Below are 22,774 nucleotides of genomic sequence, written 5' to 3'. Positions count from 1 at the left end.
CATTAACCTACAGTTGGGCAAAATTATCTAACACCGTGCCTATTTTATAATAAAGTATTGACTATCTCATGTCATGTATTGAATACTGTACTGAAAGTGAAAAGCAGAATGGCTGTATGGGCACTCAGACGATTTCTACTGAACGCATCTCACTCTCACACCATCGTAATGTCAAAAACTTGTAAGTCAAACCATTGACAGGAACGCGTCTATATCTGTGGCGGAGTGATTAAAGATGTCGGTTAACTTCATTTACACACTCCATAGTTGGGAAACAGATGTTTAGATGTATGGGCAAGATGTTTAGATATATGAGCAAGATTTTTTTCTTTGTATGAATGTTTTACTCAAAGGATCCTATGTGCCGACTTCTGATTTCATAAATATATTTTGGGGTAATAACTATTGAAATTTATCTAAATAATAATTCTTGGTGACATAATAAAATTTTGCTATGATTCTAAATGAAAATTCCTTTTTTAAAATAAAGCTTATATTAAGAACATGCCAAAAGAGGGGATCAAAATACTCTTTAGCTTCCTGATATAAATGAAAAATAGGCAAGAAATGATCATATAAGTACACAAACACTGAATTGCACAGTGCCTCCATATGGTACAAATTAGAAATGGATACCTCTTTTGAGGGAGAAAGAATCCTGGATTTTGTTCAAAAGGTATGCAGAACCTCTGTTTTTGAAACCATCAGCTAGAGAATCCATAAACCCCAAAGAAAACATGTAAAAGGAGATTCCTATCTCATACCATGTATGCCAATAAATTCCTGATTAGAAAAAAAACTGAGGTGAATATTTTTTAACTGTGAAGGGCAGATTTTCTCTTTTAAACCAGTAGGTAGAACTATAAATTTGGAGAGAAACAAATAAGAATATAATAGTTCAGTCTAATGAACAACCATAAAACAAATAAAAAGGAAACAACAGAAAGGGGGAAATATTTGTAATACACATTAAAAGGTTCAACTCTCAAAACTGACAGACCTCACTGCACCCAGATGGACAAATGAACAAAGGTCAGGAATTGACTTTATCTGGAGGAGGAAACAAATAGTAAAAAAAAGTTTTAAAACAGAAAATAGCAAATGCATTCTGGGCTTAATACCTACATGATGTGTTGATAGGTCCAGCAAATCACCATGGCACATGTTTACCTGTGTAACAAATCTGCACATCCTGCACATATACCCTGGAACTTTAAAAAGTTAAAAAAGTTTTTCAACATTAATAATTTTAAAAACCGTCAAAATAACTATGAGCTACTATTTATATTTAAATTAGCAAAAATAAATGGATACAGTACAATGAATGTGAATGTTGAAAAAATAGGAATGTCAATTGTAGAATTGCATTTCATAAAACATTTCTGGAAGTATATAGCAAAAATATTCTTGGCTGAGTAAATCTAATCATTGAATGTTAATCAGAGGAAATAGTTATAAAAAGAAGACAGTACTAGACTCTACTGTATTTCACTGACCCTGATACCAATGATTTTAAGATGCACTATTATTTTATGCACCATTAAGAAAAAAAGCTACCTATTATAGTGCTTTTTAAAAATAAAAAATGGTTAGAAGGAGCTATTTTAGACTTATTTTGACATAATTTTAAAATTACATCATACTTGTGCATTCATAAAAAGACACACTGAAGCAAAATAAATTGGTTGAGGTATAAACCACTTTGTGTGCAGAGCCTGAATTCTTTTTCCTGCATCACTGTTTGACTTCATTGTGGATGTTTGTGCCTTTCTGTGTGCTGTCATCTTATGTGCCATTGAGAGTGTGAAGCAGCTGCAATATTTTAAAAATAAGTGTTCTGCTGTTGCCCCTGGGATGTTCCCTCAAGCCACTGATCACCTTCCTGCAAGTTTTGATACTGTGCTTTCCCATTTGATTGAACTCATCTGTGTCTTTTTCCTCAATTGACTCACGTATCCTTGAAGTGGAGAGGCTTTGGATCAAGCCTGTAGGAAGTTTTGACAGCTGATGCCTTACTGAGAAGCCCTGCAGGATGCACGCCAGCCTTGCATGGCTTTCAGATTTCTTGTGTTTGTTCTGAAGGAAATGGCAGATCTTTTTGGCCTTCATTTGCATTGCTTGGCAAATGTTCACTCATGGGGTGTCAGTGGGCTTACAGCTGAATGAGGTGAGAACAGTACAAAGAGCTTGACCAGGTTTGTGCAGGAGCAGTGAGCAGGTAGCAAGAGCTCCATCGTGGCCGTGACTGTAGAAGGCCCTAGAGTGTGAAACACATCCTGACTTCTGACCTGTGAAAATATTTAAAAATATACCTTGGAATTGATCAGGGTAGGATTTATAATAGTAAAATGATAATCCATCTAAAAGTACAACTACAGGGGCATAGTTAATTAAATTATAGAATACAGACTGTGTAGACTATTATTCCACAGTAAAAAATAAAATGTCTTTATAAATATTTCCATATATTTAAAATAATCCATAAAAATCATATATGATTAATTCATTTAGTAATTGATATATTGAACTCTTACTGTGTTTGAGACCCTAGAAAACATAGACCAGCTCCCTATGTTCAGGGAACCTGTATTCTAGAGCAGACATGGACAGAAAGATGTAAACAAGCAAATAATAACTCATGGGGTAAGTTCCATGAAGGAAACAGATGGCGCAGGAAGAGCAGGTAACAAGAAAGGGACCGATTTTGATGTGATGGTTGGGGAAGGCCCTGCTGACGAGGCTCTACTGAGGCTGAGAACTATGGAATGGGGCCAGCACTACAGAGGGTTAGGGCAGGGGTGAGGGCAAAGAGCCCAGCACTTGTGGGGGTGAAACAGCAGGGCTGAAGGCTTGGGGTGGTGAAGCACTTGGCGTGTTTGAGCAGTTGAAAGCAGGCCCTGTTGACTGAAGCGTGGGTCAGGGAGACTGACAAGGGCTGAGTTTGCTTTTCCAGGCTGGGGAGATTGTGGAGCCCTTTGGAGATTATCACAAGCATTTCAGGTTTACTATGAGACGAGAAGCCGTTGCCTGCATGACAAGATCTGATTGTGTGTTCTTTTTATTGATACATGTTAGTTGTACATATTTTTGGGATACATGTGATATTTTGATGCCTGTATATAATGTGTAATGATCCAACTGGGGTAACTGGGATTTGAGGAGACCACTCTGGCTACTGTGTAAATTGCAGAGAAAAGGAGAGGCCAGTCAGAAGGCCAAGTGGCCATCCAGGCAAGAAATGGTCTTGGCATGCATCAGGGTGGCAAAAGCAGGGATGGAGAACAATTGAGGGAGCAGTAGTCCTTGCTAAAGGCATATAGAAGCAAGCAGAGGAATCAAAGGCACCTTTCAGGTTTCAAGTCTGAGCAACTGGGTGGAAGGTATTCATCAAGATGGGGAAGATGGGTGGAGGTGTGAGTTGGAAAGCATTGAGAATTCCATTCTGGACATGCTGAGTTTGATCTGTTTGTGAGACATCTAAAACATCCAGTCAAACACACTCAGAGGGAACAGAGAGAGTCTGGGATGGAGATATTAATTTGGGATTCATTAGCATAGAGTTGGTTGGAAATGAATGTGGCCACCTGAGGTCAAAATAAGAAGTCCCTACACTCTGACTAAGCTTTGAGCCACACCAATATTTAGAAGTTAGGGAGAAAAAAAAAAAGAGGCCAACAGAGTGAGCAGAAGTAGCCAGTGGGTGGGCGGGAGAAGGTGGTTGCCTTGGAAGTTGTCATTGGTGACCCCAGTCAGGGCTGTTTGGTGGCAACCACTATGACTACAACCCTGTAAAAACCAGTGTTTAAATATAGATAAGAAATCAGGGGAGGCTGTTTTATTTAGTTGAAGAGACTATGATTATAATTCTTGTGAAGTTATTCTAGTAACAGAAACCATTTTCTGAAAAAGAAAACAGGCAGTGCGTCTTGGCAAATGAACTTCCTGACTGATCTGCTGGAAAGGTATTGCAAGGGGAGCTCACAGCATGATCTTTTTTTCCTTTGTTAATGGGCTGTGGAAAAGCCTGAATTGTTTCCTGTAAGCAGGAGAAATAATTTAAGCATGCAAAGAACATCTGGTGATGTCCCCAGTTCTTGATGATATACTTGCTTCTTGCAGGTGTGGTATGCCGCATCCTATGCTGAGTTCGTGAACCAGAAAATTCATGACATTTCTGAGGAAGAAAGGAAAGGTGGTTAGACGTTTATGTTTTACATTTTCTATATGAATTCTAAATTGTATGTATCACATCTTTATGAAACCTCTAATTTTTTTTTGTCTCAGTATATTTCAGAAGCTATTCCAGTAGGTTTTCTAGAGACACACATCTCCATCTAATTCAGTGTCAAACTACAATGACATTTGCATTTCTTTCATGTGTGCTGGAAAATAATATTTAATATAATGAAGACTTCCAAATACCAAATTAGAACCTAGATCAGAGGACGATTCCTATCCAGATTTTATCATCTCTGAGGATATACCAAGGCAGGCATTGGCTTTGTTTTTAATGCAAATGTCACTGAAGTATAATCTACATACAGAAAGCTGCACACATCATAAGTATATGGCTTAAATTTTCACAAAGTGAACACACCCATGTAACCTGCACCCAGATCAAGAAACAGAGCATTACTGTGCCCCAGAAGTTTCTTTGTGCTGCCTTCTAATTCCTACTCACTCCCAAGTGTAACTCTCTCCTGACTTCTAGTACCACACATAAGATATGCTTGTTAACAAATTGTGCATAATAGAATTATATGATATGTACACTTTTTGTGCCTGGGCATCTTTTGCTCAACATGGTATTTGTGAGATTCATCCACATTTGTGTATACAATTTATTTATTCTCATTTGGTATTCTAGTGTATGAATGTAAAACAGTTGATGTATCCATTTTACTGTAGATTTGGTTGTGAAATGCAATTCTGACACTATCCAGAGTTAGGTCAAGTTTCACAGGCTCAGGGCGGTCAAGACACCCCTGACTTCAGACACCAGCTGGAGGCTCTGGAGCTCCCAAGCCCCAGACCAACTAGCTACAGGTTAGGAGGTTCCCAGTAGCTCCTCAGGTTTGATAATTCACAAGAATGACTCACAGAACTCGGAAAAGCACTATTCTTTTTTTTTTGAAACGGAGTCTTGCTCTGTCGCCGAGGCTGGGGTGCAGTGGCGTGATCTGGGCTCACTGCAAGCTCCGCCTCCCGGGCTCACGCCATTCTCCTGCCTCAGCCTCCCGAGTAGCTGGGACTACAGGCGCCCTCCACCATGCCTGGCTAATTTTTTGTATTTTTGGTAGAGACAGGGTTTCACCGTGTTAGCCAGGATGGTCTCGATCTCCTGACTTCATGATCTGCCTGCCTCGGCCTCCCAAAGTGCTGATTATAGGCGTGAGCCACTGCACCCGGCCGAAAAAGCACTATTCTTAACGATGGCCATTTTGTTATAATCTTTTATATTTATTATAATATATAGATCTATATATCTAATATATAAAAATGTATGATTTTTATATATTAGGGCCAGCCAAATGAAGAGATGCATATGGTGAGGTTTGGGAGGCCCCAAAATGTCCTCAGGACATACCACCCTCCTGGTACATTGATGTATGATTCCCAACCATAGAAGCTCACCCGAGCTTCAGTGTCCAGCATTTTTATTGAGACATCATTACGTAGGCATGACTGATTCAATCATTGGCCAGGTGATCAAGCTTGACTGCCAGCTCCCCCTTCTCTCCCTCCTTCCATGAGGTCAGGCTGATAACCCCTGGCTCAAAGCCCCACATTTCTAATTACATGGTTGAGCTTTCCTGCATGGCCTGTCCCTGCTCTGAAGCATCTCATTAGAATAAATTTGGGTATGTTTGTGGGGTGGGACACCGTGAATAACAAAGACACTCCTGTTACTCAGGAAATTCCAGTGACTTAAAGGTTACCAACTAGGGACAAAGACCAGGAAGATTCTTTATTACATGATGAGATTGTTTCTAGTTTTTGGCTATTTTGAAGAGTGCTGCTGTGAGCATTCTTATATGTCTTTTAGTGAACATATGTGCACATTTCTGTTGGGTATGTATGTAGGAGTGGAGTTGCTGGGTCATGGATATGCCTATATTCAACTTAGGGGATGCTTCTGAACATTTTGCTAAAGTAATTATACTGGGCATTGACTTTTAAGTTATTTGTGCTAAAATATACCCTCAGATTAGGAAACCTGGGTCTGAATCGCTAGGTTATCTGAACACAGATCTTTGTAACATCTTATGTGTTTTCGGTGTGGTGAAGTTGTGTGTGTGTTTTGAGGACTGTGAGAGGGTGATGTGAGGGTACTTGTTCCTTTGATGTCTTGCATGGATACATTAGAAAATAAGATCCTAAAAAGCAATTCTCTGCCAAATTTTAGCTTTGATTTGATAGAACAGTAATGCAAATAGCAGATACTGTATAGTTATGAACTCTTTGGGCTGCAGCAAGATAAGAATGGTGGGGATCGCAGACATTTGAGTTTACTGGTGTCTATTGATCATCAGCCTTTATGATTTCTCTCCTGTGACTGTAGTTCTTCGAGAGCAAGAGAAGAATTGGCCCTGCTATGAATGTAACCGCCGATTTATAAGCTCGGAGCAGTTGCAACAGCATCTCAATTCTCATGATGAGAAACTAGATGTGTTTAGCAGGTATGTATGAGGGAGAAAGGCTCACAGACTGAGTTTATAAAGGTTCAGAATCATTTCTATATTGTCCACTAGCTAATGAGTGTCTCCGAGTGTCATGTATAGATAGGTAACCAGGTGGGCTACTGAGGGAACGGTGTTACCTGTCATCTCCTTTTCCCTCTGCTCCTCATTTACTATTATCCATCTTTTCCAGCATAACCAATACCCAGCAATGGGAGATGCTTTCACCTTAGGTAAATCTCCCTTAATTGGAGATTCCGAAATAGGAATTTTTGAGATAGGACATACCTTTAAAATAATCTGCATCTCTAATTTTCAGACTTTTTTCAGCAGTACAGTTACTTAATCAAACCAAGTCATATGTTTAATTCCACTATATAAAAAAGACAGATGAGGGGAGAATCATATGGGATGAAGTGGGCAGGGGCCAGATCAGGTAGGGCCTTATGGGAAATGGTAAGAAATTTAGATTTTATTCCAAGTGTGATGAGAAGTCTTTAGAGGGTTTTGGTCGGGGAGTATTGTGATGTTGATTGTATTTTTTTTTTGGAAACCATTTTGGATAAAAATAACACCTGGAAAAAAATAATCACTAGCTTATATTAGAGTAAGAGTGAAGACAAGGAGTCCTGTTAGCATCTATCACAATAGTTTGGGGGAGGAATGAGGGTGGTTTGGAGTAGGCTCATGCCAGGGGGACAGATGTAGGGTTGCCAGCTTTTCCAGGGTTTGGAAAGAGAGGAGATGTGTGAGATGGTAGTTGGGTAAGTGGGAAAGCGAATGTTCTAGGGAAGTACCATACAATTGCCCACTCTATTAAATGCCCACTTGGGGTTCATGGTTATGAAATGAAAGTGAGCCCACTAGCATGGCTGTGCGTTTTCTCCAGCTTCATTCAGCTGCAGGGATGCTGGTGCAGAGCAGGCAGGGAATTGAATTACATAGGGTTGTGGCTTTGCCAAGTGCTCATAACACACATTGAGAAAACAGAGCAGCCATGGGATGGGAACTGAGAGCACGCATGAGGGAGTGGTTCCAGTGGATGACCTTGGAGCGTAGGCTGTGGAAGAAGGGGAGAGAACATCAAGGCAGTGATGCAGAGCTGCATGAAAGCACCGGAAGGATTGGACTGGAGATGCTCGCGTGGCTGAAGGGTTGCTGAGTGCTGGGTACTAGAGGGAGTAAACTACAGAGCCAGGGTAGTGTCCAAGTGGGCAGTGCATGGGATTGGCATGAAGAGGCTTACAAGGGTGACAGGGTCTAGAATGTGACCACAGGGGTAAATGTCTAAGGGGGGGTGGACACAGTGAGATTTGAGTCACTCCTGGGAATCTCCAAAACTCTGTTCATGGCTCTATTGTAGCATTTTTTATATTATATTGTGATTTTTGGTTTATATGCCAGCTCCCTCTTCTAGACCCCTGAGGGTAAAATCTGTTGCCTGTAATCTGATGTCCTTAGTGCCTAGCCCAGTATGTGATACACAGTAGGTAATACGTTTGTTAGCCAACTGTTAAGAGAAACCTGGGACAACTAGGAAGATTTGAACTTTGACTAGATATAATAATACTCAGCAACTCTCAGATATTTCTCAGGTGTGATAATGGTATTGTGGTCATATATATATAAAGAGTTCTTATGATTCAGAGAGACATGCCAAGATATCTAGAGATGAAAAGATATCTGGGATTTGCTTCCAAGTCATCTACTGGGTATGTGTGTGGGCAAGTGGTGGGGATATAGATGGAAAACGTTGGCCATGGTTTGAAAAATGTTGGAATTGGGTTACGGGTACATTGGGCTCATCGTGCTATTCTCTACATTCACCTAGGTTCAGAATTTTCCAACATGAAGAGTCTTTTAAAAGTTCCTGGAAAAAATATATAGTATTTGTTAAATTATTAAATGGATGAGTGGAAGAATAAAATTTGATCTGATTGACATTGTACACTTCCCACATACGTATCTTCTAAAAGAAGCTTTCATAACCTACTTTTTTAAGCCTCTTTTATTAAGGAATTTGTGTTTGTTGGCAATTCATGCCAGGCATGGTGGCTCATGCCTGTAATCCCCGCACTTTGGGAGGCCCAAGAGGGAGGATTGCTTGAGTTCCAGACCAGCCCAGGCAACACGGTGAAACCCCATCTCTACAAAAAATTAAATAAAATTAGCTGGGCATGGTGCTTCATGCCTGTAGTCCCAGCTACTTGGGACGCTGAGGTGGGAGGATCACTTGAGCCCAGGTGGTTGAGGCCACAGTGAGCCATGATGACATCCCTGCACTCCAGCCTGGGTAGCAGAGCAAGACCTAGCCTCAAAAAGAAAAAAAAAAAAAAAAAAAATCCATTAAAGGGGATGCAAAATTTAATTGATGTTTACTAGGCATGTTATGAAACAATTGAATTAGAAATTTGTTCTGACCTTCCAGAAGCTTGTAGTAAAACAAGAAAGTTGTTTGAATTTGGCCACATTTCTTGGAAGGAAGATGAGGCGAGGCCAGGGGAAAAAGAGAGAAATAATGGGAATCTTGTCTCAGATGACATCTCCTGGGAACACGCTCAAAGGCTTAGCATGTTCTGTCCTGTCTGCCTTTCTCACATCATTTCAGAAGCAAAATATTGTCAGTGCTTTGAATTTTTATAGCTCTTTTCTTCAGAATAATTGAAGACATATCTTTAAGCTGTAATAGAGGGGAAGGATGAGACATTCAGAAAGTGTATATTAGTAAAACCGTTGTTTCCATTGGAGAAAATCTGGGAAAGTAATAAGGTGAGAGGAATCAAACTCTGGGGTTAGTAAGGATCATTTAGGTCGCTACTTGTTATGGAGTATTATGTAACCATGATGACCTGTAACCCAATCTCTTGTCCCCAGAACAAGAGGCAGAGGAAGGGGACGAGGCAAGAGGCGATTCGGTCCTGGTCGACGGCCGGGGCGCCCTCCAAAATTTATCCGCCTGGAAATCACCAGCGAAAATGGGGAAAAGAGTGACGATGGGACGCAGGTACGGGGGGACGGGAAGGAGCCCTCCTTAGATGCTTGTGTGGAGGACTCGCCAGATCCCTGACGAGACCTAAGTACAAAGACCTTCCCAATGTTTGTAGACCTTTCCTGTCAGACCTCGCCGCCTGTTAATTAAAGAATGATTGGATAATGCCAGAAAAGAATGTATTTTCAAGTGTTACCTACAACAAAAACCCAACTTTGCTGCTCTAAAGATTTAAAATTGACCAGAGTTGGCCGGGCGCAGTGGCTCATGCCTGTAATCCCAGCGCTTTGGGAGGCCGAGGTGGGCGGATCACGAGGTCAGGAGATCGAGACCATCCTGGCTAACACGGTGAAACCCCGTCTCTACTAAAAATACAAAAAAAATTAGCTGAGCATGGTGGCAGGCGCCTGTAATCCCAGCTACTCGGGAGGCTGAGGCAGGAGAATGGCGTGAACCGGGAGGCGGAGCTTGCAGTGAGTCGAGATCGTGCCACTGCACTCCAGCCTGGGGACAGAGCGAGACTCCGTCTCAGAAAAAAATAAAATAAAATAAAATAAAAATAAATAAATAAATAAAATTGACCAGAGTTAGTAGAGGTGGACTTTGTTTAATTAGTTTAAACAATTAAAATTATTGATATTCCAGAAAAGTCAGATCACAGTCTTTTCCTTGTTAAGTGGTCTGGAACCTCTCCTGCTTTTGCCTTCTGTGCATAGTTACCTAATTAACTTTCCCAGAGGGAGAATATTTTTTCTGAGTATTATGAATCTAGTCATTCTGAAATAAGCAGCAATTCTAAATCTGAGCTGACAGTCCCTCCGGCACTGATCTCTATTCCTGGTTATTGCAAATTTCAGGACTTGCTACATTTTCCCACAAAGGAGCAATTTGATGAGGCTGAACCAGCCACTCTGAATGGGCTGGATCAACCAGAACAGACCACTATCCCAATCCCTCAGCTGCCACAAGAAACCCAGTCTTCCCTGGAACATGAACCAGAAACTCACACCCTGCACCTGCAGCCGCAGCATGAAGAGAGCGTGGTGCCCACCCAGAGCACGCTGACAGCCGACGACATGCGCAGAGCCAAGCGCATCCGAGTAAGTGGGGAAAGCCGGCGGCTCCTGGCACCAGCCGCTCATCTTCCTCCCACCACCGGCTCTCTGGTGGTTTTCTAACCTATTCACCTTCCACTCTGAAATCTTGCATCTAGCCTGTCACATGCTCGATCCCCTTATTTTGAAAGAAAGTGTTCACTATTTCTCAATGTCTCTGTGTCCCATGGCAGGCTGGCATGGCTGGTCCTAGATTTGACCAATTTAGTGACGACACAGAGGCCTAGAGGTTGGCAGCTCCTGGACTAGCTCTCTGCATCCCTCAATTCACAGATTGGAAGTGGAGAAATAAGTACATTTAGTTATAACAATCATTTATATTTTAAACCAGGCTAATTTGTGCCTAATCATAGCTCTCAAGTTGATTTTGGGTAACTAAATGTGCTTATCTACAGCTTCCCAGGGGAGAATAGCAAATGTCATTACTCATCAATGTAAAGTGACCTGTGTCCAAGTTGATATGGCAGGTACAGTTCACACACCTGCGGATAGCTTGAGCCAAAGCTGTCAGTTCGAGAGTTAGTCAGTGTCTGAGTCACGGGACCTGTGTCTTGGCCTCAGACCATGCGGCTGCAGGGCTTTCCTGACTTGCAGTTCAGATGCGTTTTCTCTTATTATTTCACAAATATCGTTTGACTCTGAGTTAGGAACTGCAGGGGATTCGTGTGGAAAACATTATGGCTTTGTGGGATAAGTGTCTGTGCTGATAAAAACCAATGACTTACAACCCATGTTTGTGGCAGCTGAGTGCATAAAGACGTATTGGTACTTTCCAGTAGATGAAAGAGACATTTTGTCTAACTTCCCAGGCTTTACAATTTCTACATGCATGATCGTTCAGCGTATGTTTCTTTTGGTCTTCTTATTTGCCTCTAGGCTAGAAGGGACCTTGAAAAATAGTCTAGTCCATGCCTTCATGTAAAAACACATTTAAACATTTGTAGTCATATGATAGCTTTGAAGGGCTCTAAGAACTGAGGCTAAACAGCCTTTATGAGAGCCCTGTAATCGAAACATATGAAACTCTCAGCTCACTGTATATTATTTCACAAGAGTATATCAACATACAGAAATACAGGCCAGCAAGGAAAAGAAGCTGTGAATTAACATCCCATCCATCCTTCTCCTTTAGTTCCTAATCTGCACTTCTTTCTCTTGCTCAATGACTAGATTTTCTGCTTTGGCCATTCTGATTTTTTTTTACTAAGTCCAGAGAAACCCTTGCTAGATTTTTTTTTTTTTTTGGAAGGAAAAAAAAAACCGAAGCCCACACATGCAGTGAAGTTGTGGATGCACAAACACAGTCCAGCCGTAATTGTACTTGCATTTTTGAATGAGCAGGGTTACTGGTTTTGGTGCAAGGTTCCTTGTGTCAAAGCGAAAGCCATATGTATCTGGCTTTTGGAGGTCAGTCTTAGTTGAGCTATTTTGTTTTTTTTTCTCTCACACATTCTAAAAAGTAGGGCTATGTATTTTTTCATCTTTTCTATCCAGATTGGTAATGACCAACTGAAGGGAAGTCTTCCAATCCAATTGGTAATGTAACTATTTTTCTCTCCTCTAATGCTGCCTGCTCAGTTGGAGCTGCAGGTAGGTTTGTTTCCTGTGTTTCACATAACAGAATGTTACTTGTTTGCCTGACCTGCTGTTCTTTGCAACCTGTACTTACTAAATCCTGGTGGAAACCACAGTTTGGTTGCTACAGTAAATGCAAATTAATGAATAATGATAATTTATTTGTAAATAGATCAAGGAATAAATTGTGGGCTGCAGGTTCCTCATATACAAAATGAAGGGTAGGACTAAGTGATCTCCAAGGTCCCTTCCAGCGCTAAAACCATTGGAATGACTTATGCAATAGTGTTGAGTTCTAACTGTCTATTTGGCACTATGCTAGGTACACAATAGAATTTTCACTTGAGCTTGCAGTCTAAGTAGGAAATCAATACTAATGTAGAGGAGTTTACAGTTAGGTGTTAAATGTAAAAGTATAACTTGGAAGAGTGAAAGGTTGAAGTAAAATAGAGGAGTCAGGATAATTCTTGGATAAGGTGAGACTTAGACTAGCCCTTGAAAGAGAGGAGGAAGGTAGACTGTTACAGAGAATGATAGCCATAGGATCAGAGGCCCAGACACAGGAGGTTCTTGCTGTGGTTCGGACAGTGCAGACATGAGCCTGGCCCTAGCAGGGGTGCAGTGGAAGGATGGTGCAGAGTGAGCTGAGTTGGGCAGGGCTGGCCAACCAAAGGCTTTCAAAGTGGGCAGAAAATTGTCCAAAGGAAAGTTGTTTAAAAGACCCCAAAACTGCCAGGCATAGTGGCTCACACCTATAATCTCGGCACTCTGGGAGGCTGAGGCAGGTGGATTGCTTGAGCCCAGGAGTTCGAGACCAACCTGGGCAACGTGGTGAAACCCTCTCTCTACTAAAAAAAAAATACAAAAAAATAGGTGGACATGGTGGCAGGCACCTATAGTCTCAGCTACTCAGGAGGCTGAGATGAGAGAATCCTCTGAGTCTGGGAAGTCGAGGCTGCAGTGAGCTGTGATTGTGCCACTGCACTGCAGCCTGGGCGATGGAGTGAGACCGTGTCTCAAAAAACCCCCCCAAAACCCCAAATCAACAAACATGATTGTTTGATTTCTTTTTTGTGTCAGGATTAAAATAATATGAAAATTGATCAATAATTTAGGTTCTTTTAGCCATTAATATAAAACTTTAGAAACATTTTAGTCAGGCATGGTGGCATGTACTTATAAGTCCCAGCTACCCTGGAGGCTGAGGTGGGAGGATTGCTTGAGTCCAGGAGGTCGAGGCTGCAGTTAGCTATGATCATGCCATAACACTCCAGCCTGGGCAATGGAGAAAGACCCCATCTCTAAAAAACAAACAAACCCCCTAAACTTTAGAAACATTTTATGATCTCTGTCTACAAATAATCTGTTGTCTCAGAATTCATTGCAATGTGAGTTGAATCCCAAATCACAGAATTTAGCAACAACACGATTTTGGTATCCCTAGAGTAGCTGATATATATGTATAGTGTGGTGGATTGCCTGACGAACTCAGGAAGCAGAAGAACTAGAGTGGATCTGTGTGCTCTCTCCGACATTTGTCATGATTTCTTCTAGAAATGTGTACGGGTTGTGGCTCTGAGCTACAGAAGACACCTTAGAACAGAAATGGCCTGCAAGTGGGTCAACGGGTGGGAACAGTTTCAGCATTTTTATGACCTTGTAATATGACCATCCCATTAGTATCATTAGATCAGAGAAATACAATCTAGTTCTTGAGTGCAGACAATGTTCAGGGCTCCATGGAAATTGAAAAGATGATAAGGTTTGTCAATAGAGCCAAGAAAGTGGAGCCAGGTGGTGGCTCAGTTTAAATCAAGTGTCTGAAGGTACTCACACTAATCAGAAATGACAGAAGACTGATTAGCATAATGGACCAAAACAAAACTGAGTTCTGGATTTGGCACCCAAGGAGAAATGGCATCCTCAGTGGGACCACAGTCAGTGTGCATTTTGTCTGTTCTTGGACACTTCAATGAACTTGGATAAAGGAAAAGATTCCTGCATGGCAAAAGTGCTCTGAATCTTGCATCTTTGAACCTCAGAATAGTATCAGTTCATCAGCAATATTTCTGTAAAGTTTTGAAAGTGGACAAAATAGTAAAGCTTTTATGTAAAATTAGTATCCAGACAGAGTTAAAACGATGAGGTGGTTACTGAACTGCACAGAAGTGAAAGCAAGCCCTGTGGCTGATTTGAGAAAAAACTATGCTTTTTTTTTTTGAGACAGAGTCTCACTGCAACCTCCACCTCCCAGGTTCAAGCGATTCTCCTGCCTCAGCCTCCCAAGTAGCTGGGATTACAGCCCTGGGGTTACAGGTGCCTGCTACCACGCCTGGCTCATTTTTGTATTTTTGGTAGAGACAGGGTTTTACCATGTTGGCCAGGCTGGTCTCAAACTCCTGACCTCAGGTGATCTGTCCGCCTCAGCCTCCCAGAATGCTGGGATTATAGGCGTGGGCCACGGTGCCCAGCCAAGAAAGACCTGTTCTTAAAAATCTCTGCAGATGCTGTAGAAAAATCCTTGAAATCATTGTTCTGAGTTTCATATGAAATATATTTCACTGATTCTCAAACTACTTTTGAAGACTTCCTATAAGCTAAGCAATTTATTAAGGGATGAGGATACAAAGGAGAATAAAGTATGATACATCCCCTGAAGCAGCCCCATCAGCTGAGGAAGATCGCAGAATTGCTGTTTATCTACTCAAGATAAGTGAGTAGGTAGCAGCTTAAAAATCTTTCTCCTAGCCCGATTACAGAAGCCCTGAGAAGGAAATCTCCTGTTACATAGTAATTATGTCTAGAAATTTCACTAAATCAAAAATAATTATTTTGTTTTCCTCACATGATGATTTCACATTAAATTTAGTTTAAAAGTTGATGCTTACAAGTAATTTGAAGTTAAGATCGCACTAAGATCTCCATTAATCCTTCAATTACTGTTCATTTATAGCTACATAGGCACAGCCATTCACAGATATACTTGAAGGATTTCCCCCCCTTGTAGCAATCTAGAGCTTTCCCTCAGTGTTTTGAGGAACGGATGAATGAGTCTTCACTGTAAGCATAACTGAAAGATTGATTCTGCATTCTCTGTGTGAGGTGATTTTGTCGATCTGCTGTCAGTAGAGCATGAGTAGTTTTTCCAGTAGTGGCGATGGGTTTGCACTGAGTACCCGTACTCTCCCACTTGGATGCCCTATAACAATTGCATGAATTTACAAGATGGCCAATCAGCATTACAAGTGCAATCTGTGCCTGAAAACAAAGAGCAGAATTGCCTGGTCGAGGCAGGAACAGTGTGATGAGCTTAACGTTGTTAGCATGGCATTCTAACCAGTAGAACTAACTAGCTATTCTGGAACCTTACCTTCTGTTTTCTAAGTAGAAAGTGATGAAATGCATATATTCCATTTATGACATGTGCTCATGTCCCATTCACATAAATCTGAATCCTTTCAAGAAATTCTCATGGCATAAAGTTTACCCTTTAAAGTGGTTTTTAGAACATTCTGAAGTTGTGCAATCTTCACCACTCTCTAATTCCAGCACACTTCCATCACCCCCAAAAGAAACCTGGTATCCATTACCCCCAAAAGAAACCTGGTATCCATTTCCTTCTCCACCCTGCCGCTGGCAAGGACTACCCTTCAGTTCTTTTTATTGTTTTTTTTTGTTTGTTTGTTTGTTTTGTTTTTGCTGAATGTTTTAATCAAGCTTCAAATTCTTTTTCTCATGGATTTCAACAAGTAACATTTGACTGACTTGCTCCAGCCTGATTCCTGCATGTGTGACTTAACCTAAGTATTTTCCTCCAAATCTTCCATTTTTATCCTGTTCCACTGTGGGATTTGTTTTATTATACAAGTCTTCTATTGGGAACACTTTTTTTGTTACTTAAACCCTTTCAAAAGAAAACCCACATACATAGATGTAAAACAAAACACAAAAAAATTTCATCTCTTCAAGATGAGCTTCTTTGAGGATGGCTTCATTTTCAGTGTCTTCACCAGAAAAATTTCCTTTCAACTGTGTGTGTCCTAGAGTTGAACTTCTATGGGAAGTCTGTGATTGCAGAGATCATCCTCTCTTTCTCTGTAAAAGTGTGATCCAGTTGCACTCTTAATTTCATCACTAAATGATCACATTTGTGTATGTCTTTCAGAATGCAGCTCTTCAGCATCTGTTTATTCGGAAGTCCTTCCGGCCTTTTAAATGCTTGCAGTGTGGGAAGGCCTTCCGGGAAAAGGACAAACTGGACCAGCACTTACGCTTCCATGGGCGGGAGGGGAACTGCCCACTGACCTGTGATCTCTGTAACAAGGGCTTCATCAGCAGCGCATCCTTGGAGAGCCACATGAAGCTCCACTCAGACCAGAAGACTTACTCTTGCATTTTTTGCCCAGAATCCTTTGACCGCCTTGATTTGTTGAAAGATCATGTGGCCATTCATATCAATGATGGCTACTTCACCTGCCCAACTTGTAAGAAACGGTTCCCAGATTTTATCCAGGTGAGTGTCTACTACTGAGATTCCTGTCTGCTTCCTTCTTTTGGTAAAAGAAACTTCAATTTTTGGAAAACCGAGACTGCCTAGCACCTGCATTTCCATCCGTTCTTTGAAACAACTTTACAATTGAGAACAATATTTCTTCAATCAAACTACTTTTATACACAAGATTATTATGACCCTTAATTGTCCAGATCAGACATTGACATTGAAGTGTTTAAGTTACAAGTAATAAACACCCAGATCTATTATAATTTTTAAAAAGTCTTTCATAATCCATGTCAATATCTATTGCTTATAAAATATACCGAGCCTGTAGAAGACATACTCCTGTTTCTGAGGGGCTGGGAACATCTCCCTACTACTACTGTGGTTTCCTGCTTGCTTTAACCAAGGCCATACATTTTGGAAGGAAACAAAGAGAAAGTTGGTATATAATATACTTTTGTATCAGGAACCGACTGCCTCCTCCCCTGTAGTGTATTCTTTGTTGGAGCAAAATGGGTGAAGATAAATTTCAGAATACTCATGATTTCATTTGGACTTTAAGTGATAAGATTTTCCTGTGCTAGTCAGTGAATAACGAAACATTTTGTAAAAATACACTTTTTCAATTACCAAAGGAAAAGAAGACTAGGGATTTAATTTTAGTTCTGCTAGTGTTGAGAGTCTTGGAAATTTTCTCACTTCACACAAACTAGTAGAAAGATTGCTTTAAGGCATAATTTAATGGCAAAAGAAACTCCAAAAATAATGAAGCAAACTGTCTTGTAGGAATAGTTTGGTAAGACTCACTACTTAGCTTCCATCCTCAGCTCTTTTTCATTGGATATGTGTGGCTAAGAGAGTTCAGAAGCCCTATTCCTTTATTTATCTAAAAGTAAGGGAAGTAAGTCCCTGTTGAGAAGTGACGCCAGCGTCATATTGCTCTCACAAACCGGTAATGTCTTCTGTATCCACTCATTCATGTCTTTAATTCTTCAGAACTTGATTTTATAAGAAGATGTAAAAGGATCAAAAGGGGCTAAATTGCTTCTGTGCAGATTAAAGACGGAGAAAAGTAAGGAAGAATTGGGTTTTGTCTTCCTATAGATCCTTTTTAGCAAGATTTCATTTAAACCCAAAGGAACTTTTGCTTTTTATCTTTAAAAAATGGGCTTCAAGTGATCAGGGCTTTGACCAAGCAAGCACTCTCTCTCTCTCTCTCTCTCTCTCTCTCTCTCTCTCTCTCTCTCTCTCTCTCACGTTTCAAGTCATCGGGGAGGTTAGGATTTCTAAGGCTTTCTGGCTACTTGTTTTATTTCTTTGTGACAGGGACAGTATGTGTTATTGAGGCCAATTATCACATCTGATTGGATTCCTCGGCGGGGTTGATGAAAACCCATGGTAATGCATTTGGCTCCCTCTAGCGTTGACAAGCTGCCTTTGGTCATTTCATTTGGTGCCTGCGTCCCCTGAATTTTCCTATGGTTCTTACCACCAGGTGAAAAAACACGTGCGCAGCTTCCACTCAGAAAAGATCTACCAGTGCACAGAGTGTGACAAGGCCTTCTGTCGCCCCGATAAACTGCGACTCCACATGCTCCGGCATTCGGACCGCAAAGACTTCCTGTGTTCCACCTGTGGGAAGCAATTTAAGGTATGACACCAAGGCACAGCCCAAGGTGGTTCTCGTGGCCACTGGAATTATAGCAAGCTGAGGGTAAATGCCTGTTCATTTCATCAGTGTATCACCCACCTCTGATGAACTGGACCTGAGATACTCTTTGGGCCTTGTGTTTGACTTAGTTATAAAATTAAGGGGGAAAACTTACTCATTTCCTCAAAATAGTTAATTCAAATCCCCAAACAAGTAGAGTAAAAATGCATCATCTCCTAAAAGAATCCAAATGTATAATGACGAGTATAACTAAATCGCTATTGAGATTTCCTAACAGACCAATACCCGTACTTAACATTCAGATCAGGAGGTTTTTGTTGAGCACTGATTAAGTGTAAGAGCCAGTAATTGAGCCTTGCAGCCAGCAGGACGCTCATCTAATTCAGGTGGGAAATCTGAAGAATGCTGAGAAGGCTTAGACTACTTTGGAGAATGTTAATGACCTCAAAGATTAAAACATTATAAGTATCTGTAACCCACCTAGAACTTAGAAGCCGAGCAAAACCCTGCAGGGGACCCAGAAATAAAAGTTAAATAAATAAATGTAAAAACAATGAAATATGCTTCATTGGGAAATAAGGTGATTCTGCAAAAATGTCACTGGAAGACATTCTGCTGAAAATGATTGTAGGTCACACTCTCATAGAAACTGGAAAAGAATCAGAAATTGATTCAGGAGAGGAAACCTAAGGGTATATTTGTAGCAGATGCAAAGAAATTAAAGAGAAATAGAGTTTCCAAAGCTGGTTTTATGGTAAGTGTGTTATAAAATATAATCTAATGGCTTTGAATATATAATAGCACAATTTAGAATTCTGTAGAGAACTCCAATGTGAAAAGGATAAATAGGTCTGGGATTTTTCTGTTCTTAAAAAAAAATCATATCTAAAAGGATTCCTGTTTTGCGATACTGTTTGGCCATCCATCCGTGCCATCCAGCCAATGTTTTTTGATTTTTCATTTTGTGCCAGATACCATATTTTAACACCTTGGATTATTTCCTTAAAATTTCTTTGCTTGCTTTCATTTTCTCTTTTACTTTCACCCAGTATATTCAACACAGTCCAATCAGGGAAGCAAAGCCACTGTGAATGTTACAGAAGAAGATTTTCTTACAGGACTAAGAACTTAATTATAGGAGAAGATGGAGAAGTGTGAGGGTTGAAAGGAGAAGCTGGGAGGTCGGAAGTCAGCAGTATGCCCACAGAAGCACTGGTCTGAGTGGTCAAATGGGAAGTTACCTGGGAATCTGGGAACCAAGCACTTCCACCTGCAGAGGGGCCCAGGAAGGAGAGCTGGTGCAGTCTGTGAAAGACTGTGTCACTGCATCTGGTGGTGGATGTGGAGCTGGCCAGCAGGGCTGGCAGTCAGGAAGACAGCTGGTGGCTGGGTGGGAAAGAGAGGATAAGTAGGGACCCACAGGTACCTCTACATGACACCGTCTAGAGCAGCACGGAGCTGCTTCCTTTCCACCTTCCAGGCTGGTCTGAGTTTCTCTTTGGCTAACCCCAACTCGGAACCATGCTGGGAAGGAGACTCCCTTCAAATGTAGTTCCCCTTAGTCAAGTTGACCCAGCACAAAACCACTACCACCTACCTTCCTGGCATATTTTCAAACTAGAATCAGAGTAATTTTTCTAGAGAACAGCTCTGATGTCATGTCCTTTCTGAAAAACTCTTTAATAGCTCTTCACGCAGATAAATCCCGAAGTTCTTGTTACTTCTAAGATGCTACAGGATCTGGCTCCTGCCAGCCTCTCTGGTTCCCGCCTCCCTGTGTACTCAGGGTGACCTGAACTCCATAGCTTTACCCAGGTGTGGCATACTCTCTCTCCTTGGGCCTTTGCACTTGCTCTCACTCCTCCTCCTGACTTGAAATGCACTTTCAAACTGTCATATTCCTTCACCTGGCTAATGTCACTTCATATGGGGCATTTCCCGATCCCTGGATTAACTGCTGCTTCTCCCACAAATTCCCACAGGGCCTTTTGCTGGTGACCCTGTCATAGCATTTGTGTATTGCATTTGCCTGTCCTGCTAAGTATAAGCTCCATGAGGGCAGCATTGAAGTCAAGGTGGGACCTTCCAACTTCAGGGAGCTCACACTAGAATAGAGAAAAGAATAAAGTGGCCGGGTGCGGTGGCTCACGCCTGTAATCCCAGCACTTTGGGAGGCCAAGGTGGGCAGATCACCTGAGGTTGGGAGTTCGAGACCAGCCTGACCAACATGGAGAAACCCCATCTCTACTAAAAATATAAAAGTAGCCAGGCGTGGTGGTGCATGACTGTTATCCCAGCTACTCAGGAGGCTGAGGCAGGAGAATCACTTGAACCTGGGAGGCGGAGGTTGTGGTGAGGCGAAATCATGCCATTGTACTCCAGCCTGGGTGACAGAGCGAGACTCCATCTCAAAAATGCTGTGAGAGGGATTCACTGATTTGGGGTATAGGGGAGACCTCATAGATATGGTGACACTCTTGAATCCATTCGTGGGTGGGAAACAGTTTGCCAGCTAGGGAAAGGGAGAGGTGAGGAGTGAGGGAGGAATATCGGCATCTCAAGCAGAGGGAGCAGCAGGGAGTGGTGATGCCACGTTCGGGAGATTGGGAGAAGGGGAGTGATGGAGGGTGTGGCAAGAGGAAGCCAGGGAAGCAGGTTAAGCTAGCGCGCTGTGCTAAGTAATTAGACTTACCAGCGTTTCAGAGCTGGGCTAATTCAGGCCGAGGCAGTGGGTGTGGAGAAGAGGGGCCATGTTCAAGACAGGCGTCATGGGAGGCTGACAAGAACTTGCACTTGGGTGGAAGGGGGAAGGGTGGACAGCAAGGAATGGAGATTTGCAGCTTGAGAGGCTAGATGTTTGGGAACACCGCTGATACCAAAAAGCACGACTTAGGCAGAAGGAGTGGGGGCAGATAGCGGATTTGGTTTGGGGGATGTTAGGATGGAAAGGCCTCATGGAGAGTTGGCATCCAACAAATGTGTGCCCGTCACGATGTGCATAGCATGGTGTGGTATTTGTGTTAGGCTTTGAAATTTACGTGATGATTCAGTTAAGGTCAGTTGGTTGTTTAAAGGGAATAGACGGGAACTAGTGAATGTTGATGCTTAGAAAAAAGTGGGAATGCGAGAGGAGTTGGAGGAAAAGGAAAAGAAAAAAAGTGGCAATGCAACAGTGCTTTGCCATTGTATCCACACTAAAGAAAGATACTGTCACGTAGGGCAGTGTCCTTAATCCAAATCCTACTGTAGCCTACAAAGCGCTGAACATTCCCTCCTGGGCTTTCCAGAAATGAAGGCGGGTGGGATAGGAAGAAAGAGCAGTTGGGTCGTATGCATTGCAGCAGAAGAGGCAGGTGGGTGAGGGAGGCCCAGCATTGGAGCTCGGCCCTTATCCTGCTCCCTGATACTGGGTAGGCCCTCAAGGAATATTTGTCGAGTAAATGTGCTGAAAAATGAAGTCCTTAAAAAAGTCCCTGTACCGAAAGATAGGAAGACCTGGATTTGTAGAAAGCCTCAGAGTCTTTATGGGACTAATAACAATTTATTCATGTGTCCCAGAGCAGAAAGCCTCACTGGATCAGGGAGCTGGCACTTTGTTTTTATTCAGGATGGGCTCTGCCTGATTCTCTCCATGGACTCACATCAGCATGTGTCACTAAATAGTGAAACCAGGAGCTGAGCCCTGGGCCCCATGCTCCATCATAGTGAACAATGGATTTGTTTACTTGAACTTCTAATTCTGTAAGGTGAGAAGTTCTAAATCCATAAGATAGAGATTCTTACTTAAATTCTTTTGGGATTTAGAAAAATATAATGTTTGCTGAAAGGTGTGGGAATTGAGTATACACATGGCGTTTTTTCTTTGACAGAGCCTTGCTCTGTTGCCCAGGCTGGAGTGCAGTGGCGTGATCTCCACTCAGTGCAGCCTCCACCTCCCAGATTCAAGTGATTCTCCTGCCTCAGCCTCCTGAGTAGCTGGGATTACGTGTGCCACCACACCCAGCTAATTTTTGTATTTTTCATAGAGACAGGGTTTCACCATGTTGGCCAGGCTGGTCTCAAACTCCTGACCTCAGGTGATCCGCCCTCGTCGGCCTCCCAAAGTGCTAGGATTACAGGCGTGAGCCACCACACCCGGCCTACACATGGCTTCTAAAATCTAATATTACCTGTTATCAATTTGTCTGAAGTTCTTTTATACCAGGCTTATTCCATGTTCTCTTTAATCTCCTCTACATAAATGCA

General features: G+C 41.9%; 1 protein-coding gene across 3 annotated transcripts in view; it reads left to right on the top strand.

The window, feature by feature from the left end:
- PRDM10 (PR/SET domain 10) overlaps window positions 1-22,774 on the top strand; it is a 103,444-nt gene that overhangs the window by 61,420 nt on the left and 19,250 nt on the right. For all 3 annotated transcript variants that reach the window (XM_016922284.4, XM_016922282.4, XM_054662855.2), the window contains 6 exons: window positions 4,120-4,192; window positions 6,563-6,680; window positions 9,555-9,684; window positions 10,527-10,769; window positions 16,525-16,872; window positions 18,353-18,508. In XM_016922284.4, coding sequence (XP_016777773.4) covers window positions 4,120-4,192; window positions 6,563-6,680; window positions 9,555-9,684; window positions 10,527-10,769; window positions 16,525-16,872; window positions 18,353-18,508 — 1,068 coding nt within the window. The remainder of the gene's footprint in view (window positions 1-4,119; window positions 4,193-6,562; window positions 6,681-9,554; window positions 9,685-10,526; window positions 10,770-16,524; window positions 16,873-18,352; window positions 18,509-22,774) is intronic.

This window comes from Pan troglodytes, chromosome 9, assembly GCF_028858775.2.
Source record: "Pan troglodytes isolate AG18354 chromosome 9, NHGRI_mPanTro3-v2.0_pri, whole genome shotgun sequence".
NCBI lineage: Eukaryota > Metazoa > Chordata > Mammalia > Primates > Hominidae > Pan > Pan troglodytes.
This window is presented reverse-complemented; position numbering and strand designations above follow the sequence as displayed.